At 45.7% G+C, this 18,572-nt stretch overlaps 1 protein-coding gene across 6 annotated transcripts; it reads right to left on the bottom strand.

Annotated features, from left to right (window-relative positions):
* Positions 1-2,789: 2,789 nt before the first annotated feature.
* On the bottom strand, positions 2,790-9,153 carry LOC125969634 (janus kinase and microtubule-interacting protein 3-like). 6 transcript variants are annotated; one of them, XM_068650777.1, is made up of 12 exons: positions 8,728-9,153; positions 8,144-8,496; positions 7,223-7,293; positions 6,982-7,086; positions 6,725-6,835; positions 4,779-4,843; positions 4,179-4,244; positions 4,049-4,117; positions 3,894-3,971; positions 3,604-3,837; positions 3,399-3,524; positions 2,790-3,028 (listed from the first exon to the last, which is right to left on the bottom strand). In XM_068650777.1, exons 6-11 carry the CDS (start codon positions 4,836-4,838, stop codon positions 3,408-3,410), a joined length of 624 nt encoding a protein of 207 aa, XP_068506878.1. In that variant the 5' UTR covers positions 4,839-4,843; positions 6,725-6,835; positions 6,982-7,086; positions 7,223-7,293; positions 8,144-8,496; positions 8,728-9,153; the 3' UTR covers positions 2,790-3,028; positions 3,399-3,407. The 6 variants fall into 6 exon arrangements, with proteins under 6 accessions (XP_068506878.1, XP_068506876.1, XP_068506877.1 ...); XM_068650775.1 differs by having other exon boundaries at positions 7,378-8,496; positions 8,728-9,152; XM_068650776.1 differs by lacking the exon at positions 8,728-9,153 and having other exon boundaries at positions 7,378-8,696.
* Between the last annotated feature and the right edge of the window lie 9,419 nt (positions 9,154-18,572).

Genomic DNA, 18,572 nt, shown 5'->3' with positions numbered 1-18,572 from the left:
GAAGACACTATTTAGTTTAATTGATCTATTTTTGTTCCCTGGCAAAATTCGATTTGCTGCAATTCCAAATTTCCAAAGTGAATGAAGGAATGAAGTCGTTTAAATTATGATTTTGTATAAATACTAGGCATAGACACAAAATCTACGGCACAAAACGGGCAGACTTTACTTGTTTGAAGAGGACTGGTTACAAGACAGACTTTTCTGATTTATTTAATGGGAAGAAGACTTATTTAGTTTATTTAATTTATTTTTGTTGCCTGGCAAAATTGGATTTGCTGAAATTGTATTTTGCCAAATCTTGACTTGAGACCTGATAGGAAGTATTAAACGCTCAGTTAAATCGATACAAGTTGGTAATAAGAGCGAGTAATGTTGGTTGAAGCGATGAATGAAGGTTAAAAGCAATTTAAATTATGACTTTGTATAAATACTAGATATTAACAGAACATCTACTGCGCAAAATGGGCAGAGTTTACTTGTTTGAGAAGGAGTGGCTTATTTAAGACTAAGATTTATTTAATCTGTTTGTTCCCAGGCAAAATTGGATGTGATGCAATTCCAAATTTCACCACATGATGGTGCCCAATTTTGACTTCATAGGACATATTCAACACTTAACTATTATGTTCAAGGTAATCAGATTTGTTTATTATTCTAATGGCCTTTTCAAAACTATTCTGGATTACTACTTTGGATCTATTCTACATTACTTGGCAACAACATACTCTGTAACAGATTAGGCAGCATAATCACATATGTTAACTTGAGAGTGCCCACACTCAATCTACTTATCGTGATGTGTTAAATCAATTACTGTTAGACATTATTATTCTGATAATCTACCAAATCTTTGAATTGAAGAATTTGTGATTTAATTAATAGCTTGTTGTTATGTTCAGGGTAATCAGACTTGTATATAATTCTAATGGCCTTCTTTTGAAAACTAATCTGAATTACAACTTTGGATCTTATATTACTTTGCAACAATATACTCGGTGACAGATTAGGCAGTATAATCACATATGTTAACTTCAGTGCCCACACTGTATTTATTTATGGTTATTTGTTAAATCAAGTACTGTTAGACATGAAATAGGAAGTGTTTAACATAAATGTTATGGCTACTCACCATTGTAGCTCGCTCCTGGTCAATGATACGAGCCTCTTCTTGCAGTGGAAAACTTGCAGCCAACAAACACCGTGGAACCTAAAGGAATGAAATTAAACATTAACATTTCGCCTGGACCAATATTCACACGTACAACGCAACGCGGCTACACTTCTGCTAGCGCCTCAGCTACACGTTGCTATTACAAACGTAAATCTCTTTAAACACAATGAGTGTTACTTACCGTGTACGCTGTAGACGGTCCAGTTGCAAGCAGAAAATAAAGATATTTCTGTTGATATTCGTCGTTGCTCAGTGGCTCACGGCCATCGCGCCAACAGATTTGAATTTTGGTGGAAGTTCAGCCAATTACGTCATATCCGCGGCACATGACTGCGACGTAATACCCGCTTATCTGAAACGGCAGTTAAAAGTAGAGTTACATCAAGTTTTCTTTTTTAATCAACGCAATCATTTACAACCGTTGACCAGAAAGAATCGTCGAAATTCGACGTTCCCCCCAAACGCCACACTCACTCGCTTTTCAGGGCAACAAAAGTACTTCTTTTTAAAAACGATTAGTTGTACTTACCGTGTACGCTCTGGACGGTCCAGTTGCAAGCAGAAAATAAAAATATTTCTCTTGTTAGTCGTATGTTACCATCCGCTGTGTCTTTGTCAACATCGCCATTTTCCTACTTCCTGTTGCGAGCCACGCCCACGGATTTAAATTTTGGCGGAAGTTCCGCCCATTGGCGTAGTTTTCGCGTATAGCAAATCCGATTGGTTGGGAAGGGGGCGCGGTTATGCAGCCGAGTGGTCCTCTGATCGGTGGGATGTAAAGTAGGCGTCGACGTCACGTCCGCGTCACGTGACCACGACGTGGCAGACGTCATATAGCAACCGCTGTTTTGTTTAGTAGACTTACAGTTGTTATGCATTGACATAATGGCGCACACTCCAAATAGATTTAAATAAATTAAATAATTCTTCTGCCCACTCCCTTTTAAACAAGTTAACTCTCCCCGCGGATTTGAATTCCGGCGGAAGTTCTGCCCATCACGTGACGTCTGTCACGTGACCACACGTGGCAGATGTCATATAGCAACCGCTGTTTTGTTTAGTAGATTTACAGTTGTTATGCGTTGACATAATGGCGCACTGGTTAGCATGTCCACCTCTTAAGCATGATGTTGCGGGTTCGACGCCTGATCAATGTTAGCATGGAGTGAGCTGAAGTGCATGGCGCTGAAGATTTGAATCTTTGAAATGCGCTGAGGTCTGACGTATCAGGCAGAATGGTTTGCCATCACGTTCAACAAAAAATAGAAACTTTCCCACTCTGATAAAAACGTCCTGTGTTCATCTACATATTTTCGTTTTGCTGTGCATCTTTTCCCTGCCATTTCGAGAGCCCAATTGACACTAATAGTTTACTGGAATGTGTTTGCCCATCCTACTTTGTGGAATTTCATCACATGCGCTTTTGACGAAAATACTAAATTGAACTCAAGTGAAGCCAACACGCACAACCCCCCCCCCCCCCCCCCCCCCCACACACACACACACACACACACACAAATGTTGATATGAACATAAAAGAGCCGCATGCGGTTCGGGAGTTGCGGCTTGGCCAAACCTGTACTATACAATTTTATTTGTATAAAATTTTCACAACAGCTGTCACACAAACAAAGCGGGAAAAACCGAAGACGTGCGTGTTCCGCCCACGCTGGATTTATTTGCACCTTTGAAAAGACACCGTATTGCCGCAGATGTGGCAAAGAGTACTTTTGGGCATCTGAGACGGAAGGATGTCCAAAGCATCACGTCACCTGCTCTGGTAGGAATGGTGGTGGGACGTTGAGGTCAACCGCTTTGGGGTTGGCTGAATCTTTGGTCGCAGGATGCCACACACTTGAAGACAGAAGCAGAAAAGCAGAGCTAAATGCAAAATGTACTCACCGGTGACTCCAATTTTTTCCCCCCCTGAAGAAATGGATGGACGGGTGGCCCCGGCTGGCCGGTGGGACTCTTGTTATTCTGACCCTTTTTAGTGCGCGTTCGGGGCAACAACCGTTTTTTTGTGGCGCTCTCTTCTGGTTCAAGAGTGCCCTGCATGTGAATTTGCTTTTCCTGCCTTCTGATTGGATGAGCGCCGGTGTGACGCGGTGCCTCTGTCACCGTGGCGGGGGGTATACGTCGGCATCGGAGCGTCTGCCAACGTCTGAGACCGGCTGGCAGTGTATCGGAGGTGTCGAGTGCGGTGCCGCTGGAGCTCACTCACCAGCTGGTGTTAGGGCCACAGAATGAAGGCCAAGGAGAAGACTAGAAAGAGAAACAGAAACTTCTCCTCCAATTGTTTGATTTGTCTCTTCTGAGCTTCGATGAATTCTTTCAGCTCTTTGTTCCTCTAGGACGGACAAATGGAAAGTAGCCTTCAAAAGCCAGTAAGCGTGCAAGTAAGTGCCGGGCTGGCTTTGGGCCCTTACCTGTTGCGCGCTGTGCAGCAGATCCATTCTCTCTTGGAGGATGCAAGCGTCGCGCTCCCTCAACTCCCACATCAGGGCTCGCTTCCATTGGTCCACGGCGCTCCTAAGCTCTTGTCTCTGATCCGCCGTCAGCACGTCATTCACGCCAGCGTGGCTGGCTTTTTCGCCGTCCGTGGCGGGGCAGTCCCGCTGCGGTAGCGCCTCGTACAACATGGCCTCCAGCTCCATGATCCTCTGGGCCGCAATCCTCGTCCATCAGTGGTCCGGCGGGAGATTTGAGGGCGGCTTACCTTATGAGCCTGGTCCATGGAACGCTTCCTGAAGTCCAACTCTTCATCCAGGTAGCCCTTCTGGTTGCAGAACATATCCTAGCACAGCTCAAGGTCAGAATTGTTGGGGCACATTGCCCCGAGTTCCCCTTGGCTGATGTCGCGTGTCTGTCTACCTTCTCACTTTCAATGTCCAACATCTTCTGTTGAAGTGCTGACTTGGTCACTTTGATGTATTCTAACCACTGAGGAAAGGCTGCTGTCACATAAGCAGAATGCGAGAGCGTGCGTGGACGTGCGCGTTACCTTCTCGGCTAGGGTGGGAAGGGTCCTGGCGTGAATCACGACCACCTGCTCCTCGTTGGTGAGATTCTGCAAGAGCCCAAAGGCACAGCGTCAACAAGGTTCTTTCAGCGCAAAGCCTTCCAAAAGTCACATTTGAGCCGCCGAGTCTCATGGAGTGCGAACATAAGGAGTTCGACATACACTTACGGCGTTATCGCCCAGGATGTCCAGCTTCTTCATCAGATCACTGATGACGATGTCCTGGGGAAAGGCGCAAGGAGCAATGTAAGGTGTTCTGGGACCTCAGGTTAAGGTTAGGGTTGCGAGGGACGCCTTACGTACGCTCACGCCGTCGGCCTCGCAGTAGATCTGCAAAGGGCTGAGGCCGTCTGGGAAACGGACTTGCAGAAACTTCAAGACGGGGGAGCGCCACTCCCTCTCCTGAAAGGCAGAGGCATGCATCCGTCCGTCCGTCCGTCCGTCCGTCACATCTCTGGCCTCAACACGCTTGTGCGAGTCTTCCCACCTCCAGCTCCAGGATGCGGTAATGCCAGACGAATGAGTGACTGAAGAATGTAGCTATTTTGTCTGAGAAAAAGGTGTGCTCATTGATAAGCTTACCTGTCCTTGTTGCTTCAGCGCTGACTCCAGATCTGCTACTCTGCTTTGATAGTGACCCATTTCTACTGTCATGTAACATGGGGGGAAGAGATGGTGCAAATGGTAAAATATGGATTGTTCACAGGAATAAATTGGCAGAGCTGAAATTCCAAATTTGTCCAAAAGATGGCGCCAGACCAAAACATGAGACCAAAAAAGGGGCCAAAATAAGCTAAGCAAGTTAAAATAGAAATAAAACAGGAACACGGTGTCGGATTGTGAGTCACGCATGGACGCACAAATGTGATTTTTACTTTTTGATTTCTTTGCTTGGCTAAAAATGTATTCTGTAACAGCTTAAAGCAATATTGTTAGTCAATTCGATCAAGGGACCCGTCACTATGAGAATAGTGGCGTGACATAAATTGTTTGGAGAAGCACAAATGTGATTTTTACTTCTTGATTTCTTTGCTTGGCTAAAAATTGATTCCCTCTTTCATGAACTGTGTTTTGCAATCGAATTGTTCTGGGATTGAATGATTTTATTAACACGGGTATCAGTGGGTGAAATTGTTCGGTTTCTGGAGTGATTAAGATTTGTAACTTTATTTCATGTTTCTTCAATAAATGTGTTGTGTATATTCATCTACTTTGTTGTGCGCTGATTTGTACTGAATGTACAATCGATGGTTCGGGGTTGATTTGACAATTTGATTAATGTGCGGGGGGTTATTATGGTATAACATAGGACCGTAATAAATAAAAGTAACATCAGACAATTTTAGAGAATTGAATAACTTTCGTAGTTATTTGAGACACGAGTGAATTTCAATCCGTTTGAAAGTTTGCTTCGTCTGAATAAATTAACGGAAGTGTTTGAATCGGATTATTGGTTTGGTGTAGAACTGAAAGTAATTTCATTATTTGAAGGGCGCAGGCCCGTTTCCCCTTTTGACGGGCCGCGTAAAAAGTAACTCCGAACATGTTAGAGAATTAAATAACTTTCGTAGATATTTAAGGGAAGAGTGAATTTCGTCAAAAGTGAATTCGTTTGAAAATTTACTTCCTCTAAATAAAATAATGACGATGGTTAAAATAGATCATTTGAGTTGGTGAAGGATAAAAGTATTTCGATTGTCCGTCGGGCGCGGCCCAGTTCTTAATTTTGTCGGGCCGCGTCAAAAGTTAAACAGGACACGATCGAAAAATAGACTTGCCTTCCAAATTAATTACTGGGCAAATCTAAATAGAGTAAGACATTTTTATTCGTTTTAAGAAAGTTGTTATTCTTTTTAAGCAATCAAGTGGGGTGAAGCACTCCGACAGTTAAGTGCTAGATCTACATATAAGAAGTTAGAATTAATAACGTAAAGTGCATTAATTTTCTCCTTAAATGCTATTATTGTCACACTTTTATTAATTCGATTCTCTTTCGAATAAACAAGTTGGTCGGCTCGCTGCTTGAGCGACCAAGTAGAACGGACCCATATCAACATTTACTTCGGCAAAACTAGTGCTAGGGTGCGCTATACAAACGAATCCCTGAGGTCTTAAAGACATCTAAAAATATCCGTAACATAATAAGAACTTCAAAAATTAGCGGGGAGCCATCAATACGATGCGGTCACTTCGAAGTCTTGCCTCGAATTGAGTTACTCGGCTCGAGCTTAGGGTGACTTGAGAGGGATTGGCGTCGTACAGAAATTAGATTGATTCCGGTGGAGTTAATTTAACTCGGGTGGTTAGATTACGGACGAATCTCCGAACCCGGCTAAGACAAACCCGTTACCGGGAAGCCGGGGGCACCTTATTGAAAGAGGTGCGTTTGACACTACCATCAGCTTTTCTCTGGTCTGAAAGGAGGAGGAGGGAGGCTCCTCCTCCTCCTTTCAGACCAGAGAACACCCGAGGCTGGGTGAGAACGGGGAGGCTGCGACCCGGCCGGGGGTTGCGGGAAGGGGCGCCACCTTGATCTCCTTCTCGGCGTCGTAGTCCCCTCCGCTGGTCTGGGCTAGCAGAGCGTAGGCTCGTTGCAGCGCTTGATATTCTTGCGTCAGCTGGCGGTAGCGAAGCTCCGCCTCCTCATGCACACACCAATGCAACACAGCACTAGTACCAGAATCAGTCAGACCGGCGACAAAGCACCCGCGACGCAAAGACGAGTCCGATTCCAGGCTGAAGAGGAATGTTTGGCGCCAATACGCTGGCAGAAATGGCGGGCTACCTTTTCGGGTTCCGTGTCGGGGGTTCTGTCGGTGTGAAAAGACAAGGACGATCCGTCCGAGTCCACCAACACGTCTTCGTCGTAGCCGTAAAATGTTTCGATGACCTGCGGGCGCGGAAGCAAACATCTCTCTGAACAAACTGACGCGACACCTCACGATGAATCGACGAGAGGAACGATAGCGAGAAAAAGGCCATTTCATCTTGCGCAACACCAAACAGCCGCAAACAAACAGACTCACCTTGCAGGACCTCACGCTTTGTTCCTCCTCAGAGATTCTCGACGTCGGTATCGTAGCAGCAAATCTCTCTCCTGTCGACACAAATAATCCGCCTTTGAGATTCTTTGGATGCAAAGGGAACGAACGGCTCCGGCGCAGAAACAAACGCGACTCACGATGACATTTCTGACATGAGCTCCTGTCTCCAGAGCCTGAAAAACCCGTCACCGGCGATGATTGGAGGGACGCTCGTCTTTTCCAAAAGTGACAACTACAGGGTGTGTCAGGGTTTTCCAGATTATCTTTATCGTATGATTATGTTGCTTTGACTTTGACTGCAACCTGTAATAAATAATATTATTTATCCCTTATTTATCCCTATCGCTTATCCCTTCCTACACAAAGTCGTAAAACATCCCTTGTTATGTTTTGACTAGAGGTCAAGGGCTTTCTCTATTCAATCCACTCTTACACCCACCCTGTTTCTCTTAATAAAAATGCTCGTGCAGGAGCCGAGAGTCAGACTTCATTCGTACAACGGATGGACTCTCCACCTGCAGGTGTCCAAAAGAACTTACTTGTCTCCCGTGTGGTTCTTGCAAAATAAGTTGGAGCGAGCGCAACTCTAACAGGGTGCATTTTGCCACTAGCTGCCTACGGACAATGACGTCGCGCTCGCGGCTCATGGTTGACGGGCTGAGCAGCCGGGCGAGTCCGTCGTTTTCAGCGCACAGCGAGTGGCAAAGGCGCTGACAAAACGGGAGCTTTGAGCTGCTGAAAATGGCAAAACAAGTCTAAGGCGTGTTCAAACGCGTGCGCACAATGCTCCTGCTTGAAAGGTCGGAATTTAAGGGGCCAACTTTTTGGATGGCGGCCGCCGGCCAAGCTTTGGACGGAAAAGGTTTCCTGGCGACAGCGAGCGAGCGCGGGGCGCTGCCGTACGTGCACCGAGTTGCCTGCCTGAAGACCTTGGACAAGTCGTCGATGATGTGCCGCTGCTCCACAACTTGAAGGAACTCCATTTCACCGTCCTGCTGGCCGCAACCGCGGTCCAGGTCATTGAGCGAACTAGGCCTTCTCTGTGGAACACAAATGCAGTGGACTCTGTTGGCACGCCGCCGTTGTCCGCGTCGACTTACCAAGCTTGCCATCTCCTCGTTCTCCTGGGTGACAAAGCGCACTTTGTTTTCAAGGCGACACAGCACCAGCGAGAGTTCTTCATTCTTCCTGCTCAGGCGTTTGTTTTTGTACAGGAGTGGCAGAAACTGGCTTTCTGTTTCTCTCAGTCGCTTAAGCTGCAAGCATGAAGTGCGGGATGCGAAAGACGCACAACACGCGGGCCAGAACGTATCCATTCCTTTTGCATCGGTTTGAACGGAATCGTGGCTTTGGCTCCCAATAAAAGACATCTACCAGGCAACCGACTCGCCGCGCCGCTCAACTAATAAGCAAGCGCAATGGGTGCCTCGCTGGATGGCGCGCATCAAACGTAGCGCAAACCTTCAAGCGTGCCGTCAATAAATTACCAGTTCATTGCGCTCTTCAGAAAGCAGGGCGTTTCGATCCTCCAGTTTCCTGATGACTGCGCTGAGCTCAGCGATTTTCAGATGAAACCTTCGCGTGTCCCGATCCTCCTGAGACTGAAAACGCCCCGCAACACACACACACAACCACTCGTTCAAAGTTCAAAACTGTTTTTGTGCTACCTTCCTCCAGCAACGAACTAAGTCATGCGTACTGCAAGTGTGTGATGTGGTGGCTTACGCTATGAAGAGGATTGCTAGTAGCGCCGTTGACCCCACTTCCAGGGTAGTTTAGGCCCGCCCTTTGGGAATCCCTCAGGGCAGCGATCTGCTGCTCGGCAGCCTGAGTCTGCAGCTGAAGGCGGTGGACGTGGCCGGCCCCAGGGATTTATCCAAAACACTAACCGCTCTGTCTTTCAGCTTGATCTCATCCATCTGGATGTACAAACGGGGAGCGCTCAGGCAGGCGGGCAAACTCATTTGCCAGAATTGTGACAAAAACAAAGAGAGCAACCGGCCAATTTTTATCTTGAATCGACTAGAACACCATTGCTGTGACAAAAGCGAAGCGAGCAACCGGACGTTTTCTTCTTGTGAAATAGAATAGAATAGAATGCCTTAGGTGTCATTGCACTGCAGGTATACAACGAAATTGGGAACATAGCCACGCACCGCGCATCTGATCAGTCCTACCAGTCGGCGGATCTCCCTCTCGCAGTCTCTCTTGGTTCGGCTCAGCTCCTCCCGATGCTGGTGATGAGCCGATCGGAGCTCGGCCGCTCGGGACTGCCAGGCCTGCTGGGCCGCTGCCAGGGCTTCTTCCGCGCTCCTGGTGGAGGCGACACCGCTCGGTCTCCCGACACCGCCGCGTCTCCTCCACCTCCGCCAGCAAAGCGCCCCCGCTCCTCACCTGAGCAGACATTGCGCCACACCGGGCCGTTGAGACCGCAACGGAGCGCCGCGACGCTTACTGGGGACAAGCTACACAATACGGTAGCGGCCGCATCGGAGCCCGACGTGGCGTGCGGATAGTCAGACACGGATTGAGCGGATCACCTTGTCCATGGAGCCGTCCCTCAGGCTGAGGACCAAGGCATTCAGTCGCTGGATCTCTCCATCTTTGATTTTGATCACTCTCATCAGCTCCATTTCATGCTGCCGCAGTAATGTCTCCCTGGTAACGGCTAACTCTTTCTGCTTCTCCTCATGGAGTTTGCTTTTGAGTTCCGTCATGGCGGCGGTGGCACGGTGGTGCTCCGCCCGCAGGTCCTGACTTCTCTCTCTCTCTCCAGACAGCTGACCTGACATGACTTAGACTTAGACAAACTTTATTGTCATCTTGTCTGCACATGGTGCATACAAAACGAAATTTCGTTGCACACGGCTTACAACAAAGTAGTGATATTGCAGTTGAATAGAAGTAACATATCCTATGAAAATATATATATACATATACTGTATATATATATTACAAATAAGTATAAAGTGCAGCAGTGCTAATTATGCAATAGTGCAAGTAGGCAAAACAGTATTCAAGAGTGTGCAGAGGAATGCTAAACCATGTATTAAACTTCTATTTAAAGGGTTTACACAAGTTCAGTAAAGTTGGTAGTGCGAGATAGTGCAAGATAGAGGTCCGTAGTGTCATAAAGTACAGTTCTGTGAATGTGTGATGCAGAGTTCAGTTTAGAGCTCAACAGTTCTAGTGTTCAACAGTCTGATGACAGCAGGGAAAAAGCTGTTGCAGAACCTGGTGGACCTGCAGCGGATTGTGCGAAACCTCTTCCCAGAGGGCAGCAGGGAGAACAGTCCATGGTGGGGGTGTGATGGGTCATTGATGATGTTACGGGCACGGGACATGCAGCGCTGAGATGAAATGTCCTAAATGGAGGGAAGAGGAGCCCCTATGATCCTCTCTGCTGTCCTCACCACTCTCCTCACGTTCTTCCAATCGGAGGCGGTGCAGCCTCCACACCACACAGAGAGTCAGCTTGTCAGAATGCTCTCTATGGTGCTCCTGTAGAACGTCCTCATGATGGGTGGGGGCAGGTGGGCTCTCCTCATCCTCCGCAGGAAGTACAAGCGCTTCTGTGCCCTCTTGACCAGTGCCGTAGTGTTCATAGTCCAGGTGAGGTCTTCTGTGATGTGGACCCCCAGGAATTTGGTGCTGCTGACCACCTCCACAGCTGAGCTGTTGATGATCAGTGGAGCGTGGTGAGGCTGGTTTTTCCTGAAGTCGACGATGATCTCCTTCATCTTCTCCACATTCAGGATCAGGCTGTTGTCTCTGCACCAGCCCACCAGCTGCTCCACCTCCTCTCTGTAGTCCAGGTCGTTGTTGTCTCTGATGAGCCCCACCACCGTTGTGTCGTCTGCGAACTTCACGATGTGATTGGTGGTGAACCTGGGGACGCAGTCGTGTGTCATCAGGGTGAACAGCAGGGAGCTCAGGACGCAACCCTGAGGGGAGCCTGTGCTGAGGGTGATGACATCAGAGGTGTTCTGTCCGACCCGGACTGACTGAGGTCTGTTGGTGAGGAAGTCTAGCAGCCAGTTGCGAAGGGGGGTGTTGAAGCCCAGGTGTTCCAATTTTCCTACTAGATGCTGTGGGATGATGGTGTTAAACGCTGAGCTGAAGTCCAGGAACAGCATCCGAACATGGGTGTTCTTCTCCTCCAGGTGAGCCAGGCTCAGGTGAAGAACGGAGGAGATGGCGTCCTGAGTGGAGCGGTTTTGCCGGTCGGCAAACTGGAACGGGTCAAATAATGGGGGGAGTCTGGAAACGATGTGATCTTTAAGCAGCCTTTCGAAGCACTTCATCATGACCGGAGTCAGTGCAACAGGCCGGTAATCATTAAATGAGGTGATTTGAGGTTTCTTCGGCACCGGAATGATGGAGGCAGTCTTAAAGCACGCTGGCACTGTGGCTTGGCCCAGCGAGGTGTTAAAAATGTCTGTGATGACCCCAGCCAGCTGACTTGCACATTCCCTGAACACACGCCCAGGAATGTTGTCGGGGCCAGACAACATTAACAATATTATTTATTTTTTTTTAAATAAAAAAATAAAAATATACACCTACCTTCACTACTTACCTGTAGATGGAACTACTTACCTGCAGTTGGAACCGCAATCTTGCACCCTGGACCCCTGGAGAGAAAAAAAATAAAAATTCTTATCTTTATAGAAATATACAATTTCAATTTGACTAATTGTAATTATTTCGTTTAAACCTAATAAGAAGACTAGTATATTATTAAAGTCAATTGGAAAACGCAAATACAAGCTAAAACATGTTACGTTTCTAGAACGAAAAACCAAAAAGATTTAATAAAAAGAACTCGCAAGACAAAAGGCCTTCAGTACGAATTCGGATTTCGAGCAAGACACATCGTTGTACCCTATGAGAAACAAAAATATTTCATTCAATACAGGTGTGCCAGACCTGAAGAAGGCTTAGTATAGCCGAAACGTTGTTAAGGCACACTACTATTTACATTCAATTCAATAATTTACTATTCACAGTCGATTTAATAATTTGCTATTGTTTATTTTATTTACAGTTATTTACAAATCATTTATTTTATTTCATTGCAATAAAATACGTTGCTAAATTCTGACAATTTGGACACTAAAACTTTTTAAAAAAAATAGACATTTGATAATTGGTTTTAGAATAAAAAGTCTAAAAATTCAAATTTTACCCACTCATTTGTATATCTTTGAAATTTGAAAATTAAAAATATATAAATAAGACATAATAAAAATTTGAAGTCCAAAAATTAATATGTCATTTAATTACAACGGGGAATGGACAGTTGTCCGTAGGGGGCGACAGCGCCAGCCTGCAACCCGGGGGCTGGAGCGGGTGGCGAGGTATGGCCACGGATGGATGGACCGTGCGTTGTCCTCTTCTGCTAGGGGGGGACATCAGTTCCCCGTCCCTGGTAGGGGGTTGACACCACAATCCAATCCTAACCCTAACCCCTAACCCTAACCGCATGTCCCCCTCAGCAAACCTCGCCGAACCGGAGTCGCACAAACTCTGGAATGGGTACGAAGGACGGCGAAGCGAGACTGCACCTCAACCAGAACCTCCCCCGAGCAGCCGAGGCGCCCCCCAGGTCCTCGGCCAGCAAGATGGAAAAACAGCGGGACGTGAGAGAAGAAAGCAACCCAAAGTCCTACCCTTGGACCACATCATGTCTACCAACCTTGAAGCATTTTTGACCCAATATCTTGTTTCTATACTCAACCAACAGCTTTCTTCAAAAGGGGTCCCATTAAGTCGTCATTGTTGTGGGTAATTTGAACGTCAGAATTTTGTAGATACCTCATCAGTAGTGGACCTTGGGGTCTCAGAGTGTTTCGGCCATTATCACCAGACACCCTCGCCCAAGGGAGGCCCCACCGGGGTCGATCAAGCCCCGGAGTGTGTCGATCAAGCCCCGGAGTGTGTCTACCTCCTCAATCGAAATTTCAGTATTTGTCTAGTCAACTGTCCAGCTTTAACGCAGACAGCGTAAATCAATTGGTCAGTCTTTTAGTCCTTTTGTTGTACTGATTTGTTCAACCATTAAACATATATACACAACCTTTGTATTCCTTTGTATGGCATGCCATAAGTCTGGTAAAACATAGTTTAGGGCTAACCTGGTATAGTTTTGCTTAGCATACTCCCGCATATCCCATCCCAGTAAAGTCTAGCATAGCGTAGTACAACATAACGTAGCTTTAACAATTAAAAGAGGTTTCACCTGTTTCTCTCAAAGAATCTGAAAAATCTTACACATTACCTGGAAAAAAGGTCTTCCCCAGTGCCACTCTCCTGAGTCACAGCCGAACGCCCCCCCCCCCCCCCCCACACGAGCCTCAGCTAAGCAACTGACGGCTCTCGTCATCCAATCACGTTACCCCCTCTAACTGATAAGCACTAAAAAATTCCGGCAACCCCTATTGGTACCGTTTAATTGGGTTAGTCGTGCCACATTTAAATGTAAATTGAATTCATAATCTAAATCAAATCATACATTCATCTACGTAAATCGGAAATACTCGTAAGCTCCTGTCAATCACTCTGGCGGCTCTTTTTTCTGTAATCCCCCTATCTTCCAAAAACGTCACCTCCCCCAAATAAACGATCAAAATGGAATAAAATTATCCTAAATCCCCTGGTATTATTAAAGTGTGTTACCTGATCCCCTTCATTCGTAGAATTAATTTATAACATTAATACGATCGTATATTTGTAACCAAATCCCCGTAAGCGTATCGTAGCTAATGTTATGAGCGTTAGCTCTGCGGAAGTACACGTAAGTCCCAGTAAAACCCAACGGCCTCTCCCCTAGACACTAATATTACCAAAGCCGTTCCATAAATTAATAAGGATCCAATACATTTTAATTCCACCTCTTGAACCCGTTCCTTTACTGATATCCGGTCCCATTCATCCGCAATTTAATATTTTCTTTCTTTTCTTTTCGTTCTCTTTTAGCTTAGCATACTCCCGCATATCCTATCCCAATAAAGTCTAGCATAGCGTAGTACCGCATAACGTAGCTTTAGCGATTAAAAAGGTTTCTCTCAAAGAATCGGAAGAATCTTACAACTTACCTGGAAAGAAGGTCTTCCCCAGTGCCACTCTCCTGAGTCACAGTGCCACCGCCGAACGCCACCCCCCACGAGCCTCAGCGAAGCAACTGACGGCTCTCGTCATCCAATCACGTTACCACGTAACGTAATCACGTTTCCGGCAACCCCTATTGGTACCGTTTAATTGGGTTAGTCGTGAAACATTTAAATGTAAATTGAATTCATAATCTAAATCAAATCATATATTTCAAAATACATTCATCTACGTAAATCGCGATCGCCCTAAGCCCCGCCCCCCGGAAATACTCGTAAACTCCTGTCAATTACTCTGGCGGCTCTTTTTTCTGTAATGCTCCTATCTTCCAAAACCTCACCTCGCCCAATTAAACGATCAATATGGAATAAAAATTCTCCTAAACCCCCTGGTATTATTAAAGTGTGTTACCCGATCCCATTCATTCGTAGAATTAATTTATACCATTAATACGATCGTATATTTGTAACGAAATCACTATAAGCGTATCGTAGCTAATGTTATGAGCGTTAGCAATGCGGAAGTACCCATAAGCCCCAGCAAAGCCCAATGGCGTCTCCCCTAGACACTAATATTACCGAAAACGTTCCATAATTAATAAGAATCAAATAAATTTTAATTCCACCTCTTGACACCGTTCCTTTATTGATACCCGGTCCCATTTATCCACCAATTTAATAGCGATCGTTGAAGTAGTTACCTATTTGGGGCGATATCGTCCTGCGCGTACTGCAGCTAACAAGCATTAGCAACCAGGAAGTACCCATAAGCCCTTGCGAAAGGTCATGGCGGCCCCCTTTATACAATGATATTATTAAACTTACCCCTCGCAGTCACCATAATAAAATCCATTTAGATCAGTATTGTTTACTTGCACCACCCGGTCCCCTCTGTCCGTAAAAAACACTCACCTTAATCCGACTTTGCATTCGGCGTCAATAGCCGTATACAACGTAGCTAGTCAATATTAGCCAATCCGGAAGTTCCACACTCCCCATTGCGTCATGGCAACCCTCCGTCAACCATTCTGCAAATCAAAGTATCCGTTAGAACAAACCAGATTAGAATCACGTCTGGAGTTGAAAAACCTTTCCATACCACTTAATAGTGTTTTCCAACGTATTCATTTCTGAATTTAAAGGGTATCATTAATCCCCTAATATTTTCGTCTAACCGAGCCCTGTTCGTACCACAGCGATTTAGTGTGACAAGGGCGCCCTCAAGCGTCCTATCACGTACTATGTTTTCTTTTATGTGTTTGAAGAAAAATGCTTCTTTTTTTTATTTTTATTTTAGAGTTTGCTTAAAATCCAAAATATAATTCGAGTATAGTTCCCCCTATTTTTTGTTATGTAATTTAATTAAATGTAATCGTAAATTTTCAGATTTGGTTGGATTTAAAATTCATTCTGGAATCTCATTGCATTTAGAATCAAAATAAGGTTCAGTTTAGATTAATTTTGTTGAAATTTGGTGTAATTTCCTCATTAATTTAGGGTTAAGGGTTAGGGTCAGGGGTCAAGGTTAGAATTAGGGTTTGGGTCTGTTTTTTTTTCCTGAATCTGCACTTATGTAAGTTTTGTGAATTGATTAGGTGTTAGGATTTAATGTTAGAGTAAATTCCAAATAAGGATGAAGATTAGAATTTGGTGTCCGAGTTGGGCACTGTATTTATGCTGTCCGGAAAACCAGCCAACCAGAGTTAGACTTTTTGACTAAATGGAAAGTGTCAGAAGCCCCCAGACGTGACGTACAATGTCATACTCCTGTCAGGGCTAAGTTCCTCATTCACTTTCAGTCCCGGTCCAACCTCTTTTCAGCCGTCTCCCAACACACCAAAAAAAACACACACCCCACCAGAACATAAACCAAGGAACTATTATGATATTTTCCCTAATTTCTATATATCGTTTTGGGAGGGCATTCCTTTTAAATTTTCTTAAACGTGTAGACTTTACCACTAGAATTTCTATTTTAACCCAGATATTCAAGTGTTTTCCGCTTCCTTTGTTGTCAAATTGAGTCCTTGTGGATATTTAGTTTTCAAACTCTTAACCCATCTCATCTCCGCGTTTTCCCTATCTCTTTGTGTCCAGCCCGCACAGCTCTCTAAAACCCGTATGCTCAAGTTATGCAACCCGTGCCGGCGGAAATGGCGCACTACGTGAGTGTTACGCTTCTGGTTGTGTGTGATGTTATAGTGGTGGGAATGCAATCTGCTCCTGACATCATTCCGAGTCTGTCCCACATACATAACGCCACACAGCCGACAGCTCACGCAGTAGACCGCATTCCGCGTAGATAAATCCTTGCCTGTTTGAATGAAAAAATGTTCTTTCTTCTGAGACTCTGTTATTACCCCTACTGATCTCCTGGCTGAGCGAGAGGACCTAGTCCGCATTTTAGTACTCACCAACAATTCTTTTAAATTTGGATTTCTTTTAAAGGCCGAAACCACCTTATGTCTCGCCTTCAGGTCCATTAGTGCTGATCTTTCTAAGTTCTCAAAGTCAAAGTCAGCTTTATTGTCAATTTCTCCACATGCCAAAGACACACAAAGAAACCGAAATTTCGTTCCCCCCTATCCCACGGTGACAAGACATGGCTCACAACAGACAAACAAGTAAACAAGTATAACAAAAGCGTGCTGAATAAATAATGAATAAATAACACAACAATAAATAAATAAATAAATAAATAGGAGGAGCAGAAAAAGAAAGGAGCAAGTGCGCGTACAGCAGACATTCCCGAAAGTAGCGCAACAGTGCCGCACGCTACGCAGAAGGGGGTAGCGAGTTCAGGGCCCTAACAGCCTGGAGAAAGAAGCTGTTGGCGAGTCTGGTGGTGCGGGAGCGCAGGCTCCTGTACCTCTTCCCAGAGGGCAGAAGGTCAAACAAAGAGTGAGCCAGGTGACTCACATCTCTGGCAATCGAGGTTGCCTTGCGGGCGACATGGGAGGTGTAAATGTCCTTCAGGGAGGGTAGCGAAGCACCAATAATCTTACCAGCCGTATTCACTATGCGCTGCAGGGCCTTCAAGTTCTGTTCAGTGCAGTTACCACCCCAGACGGCGATGCAACTGGTGAGGACGCTCTCAATGGTGCCACGGTAAAATGTAGACAGGACTGCCTGAGGAGCACATGCACGCCTGAGCTTCCGCAGGAAGTACAAGCGGCGCTGAGCTTTCTTTGCCAGTGACGAGGTGTTTTCGGACCAGGAGAGGTCCTCACTGATGTGCACCCCCAGGAACTTGGTGCAGCTCACCCTCTCCACCACAGCACCGTCGATGATCAGCGGCAGGTGTGTTGTGTGACCCTTCCGGAAGTCAACAATAATTTCCTTGGTCTTATTGACGTTCAGCAGGAGGTTGTTGTCCCTGCACCACGTGGTCAGAAGGTCTACTTCCGACCTGTACCGAGTCTGCTTGATCTTTCTGTGAACATTGACTGTGTAGGTGTTATAGGTCGAAATCAGAGGAATTATGATTCTTTTGACCTCTTGCGTCTCTCCTCCCCTAGCCGTTCCCCTTGCCTGTAGTCTGACCCTACGAAGAAATGACCGAGAATAGCCCCGTTGTCGTAATGCCTTGAACAAAACTTTGGTTGCTTCTTCCCTGTCCTCTGAACGAGTGCAAATTCTTTTGAATCTCAAGAGTTGTGAGTAGATCAACCCCTTAAATGTGTGTTTAGGGTGAAAACTCTGTTTGTGTAATAACGCATGAGTGTCTGTGGGTTTGAAAAAAACTCGTACGTCCAACTTCCCCGTTGTATTAAATTCCGATCCCTTAAATGTGGTCGTATCGAGAAAATTTATTTCCCTTTCGCTAATCTGTGCCGTAAGGTTAATTGAGGGATGTTGGTCATTTAGAGTTTTTAGGAAGAGATCAAAGTCTTCCCAGGAGTCCCCCCAGATTCCCCAAATCTCATCCAAGTACCTTATGTAGGCAATGGGTTTCTTAGTGCACCGTGCCAAGGCACCGTCCTCTCACTCAGCCATATAGATGTTGGCATAGGCTGGAGAGAAACGCTTCCCCATAGCTGTCCCTTTGACCTGTAAAAACCACTCATTGTTAAATTGAAAATCACTCTTGGTCAGATTAAGTTCTAGCAACTCCAAAATGGGTTTATCCGGGCGGCCTAATATCGGATTACGTGTCAGGACATTACTTACTGCCTCCAAACCTTTACGTAGCTGTTTCAATATTAGTGTATAAGTTTTCCACA

The sequence above is a fragment of the Syngnathus scovelli genome, chromosome 5 (assembly GCF_024217435.2).
Source record: "Syngnathus scovelli strain Florida chromosome 5, RoL_Ssco_1.2, whole genome shotgun sequence".
In the NCBI taxonomy this organism is placed as follows: Eukaryota; Metazoa; Chordata; class Actinopteri; order Syngnathiformes; family Syngnathidae; genus Syngnathus; species Syngnathus scovelli.
The sequence above is the reverse complement of the archived record's forward strand: the minus strand, read 5'-3'. Positions and strand labels throughout refer to the sequence as shown.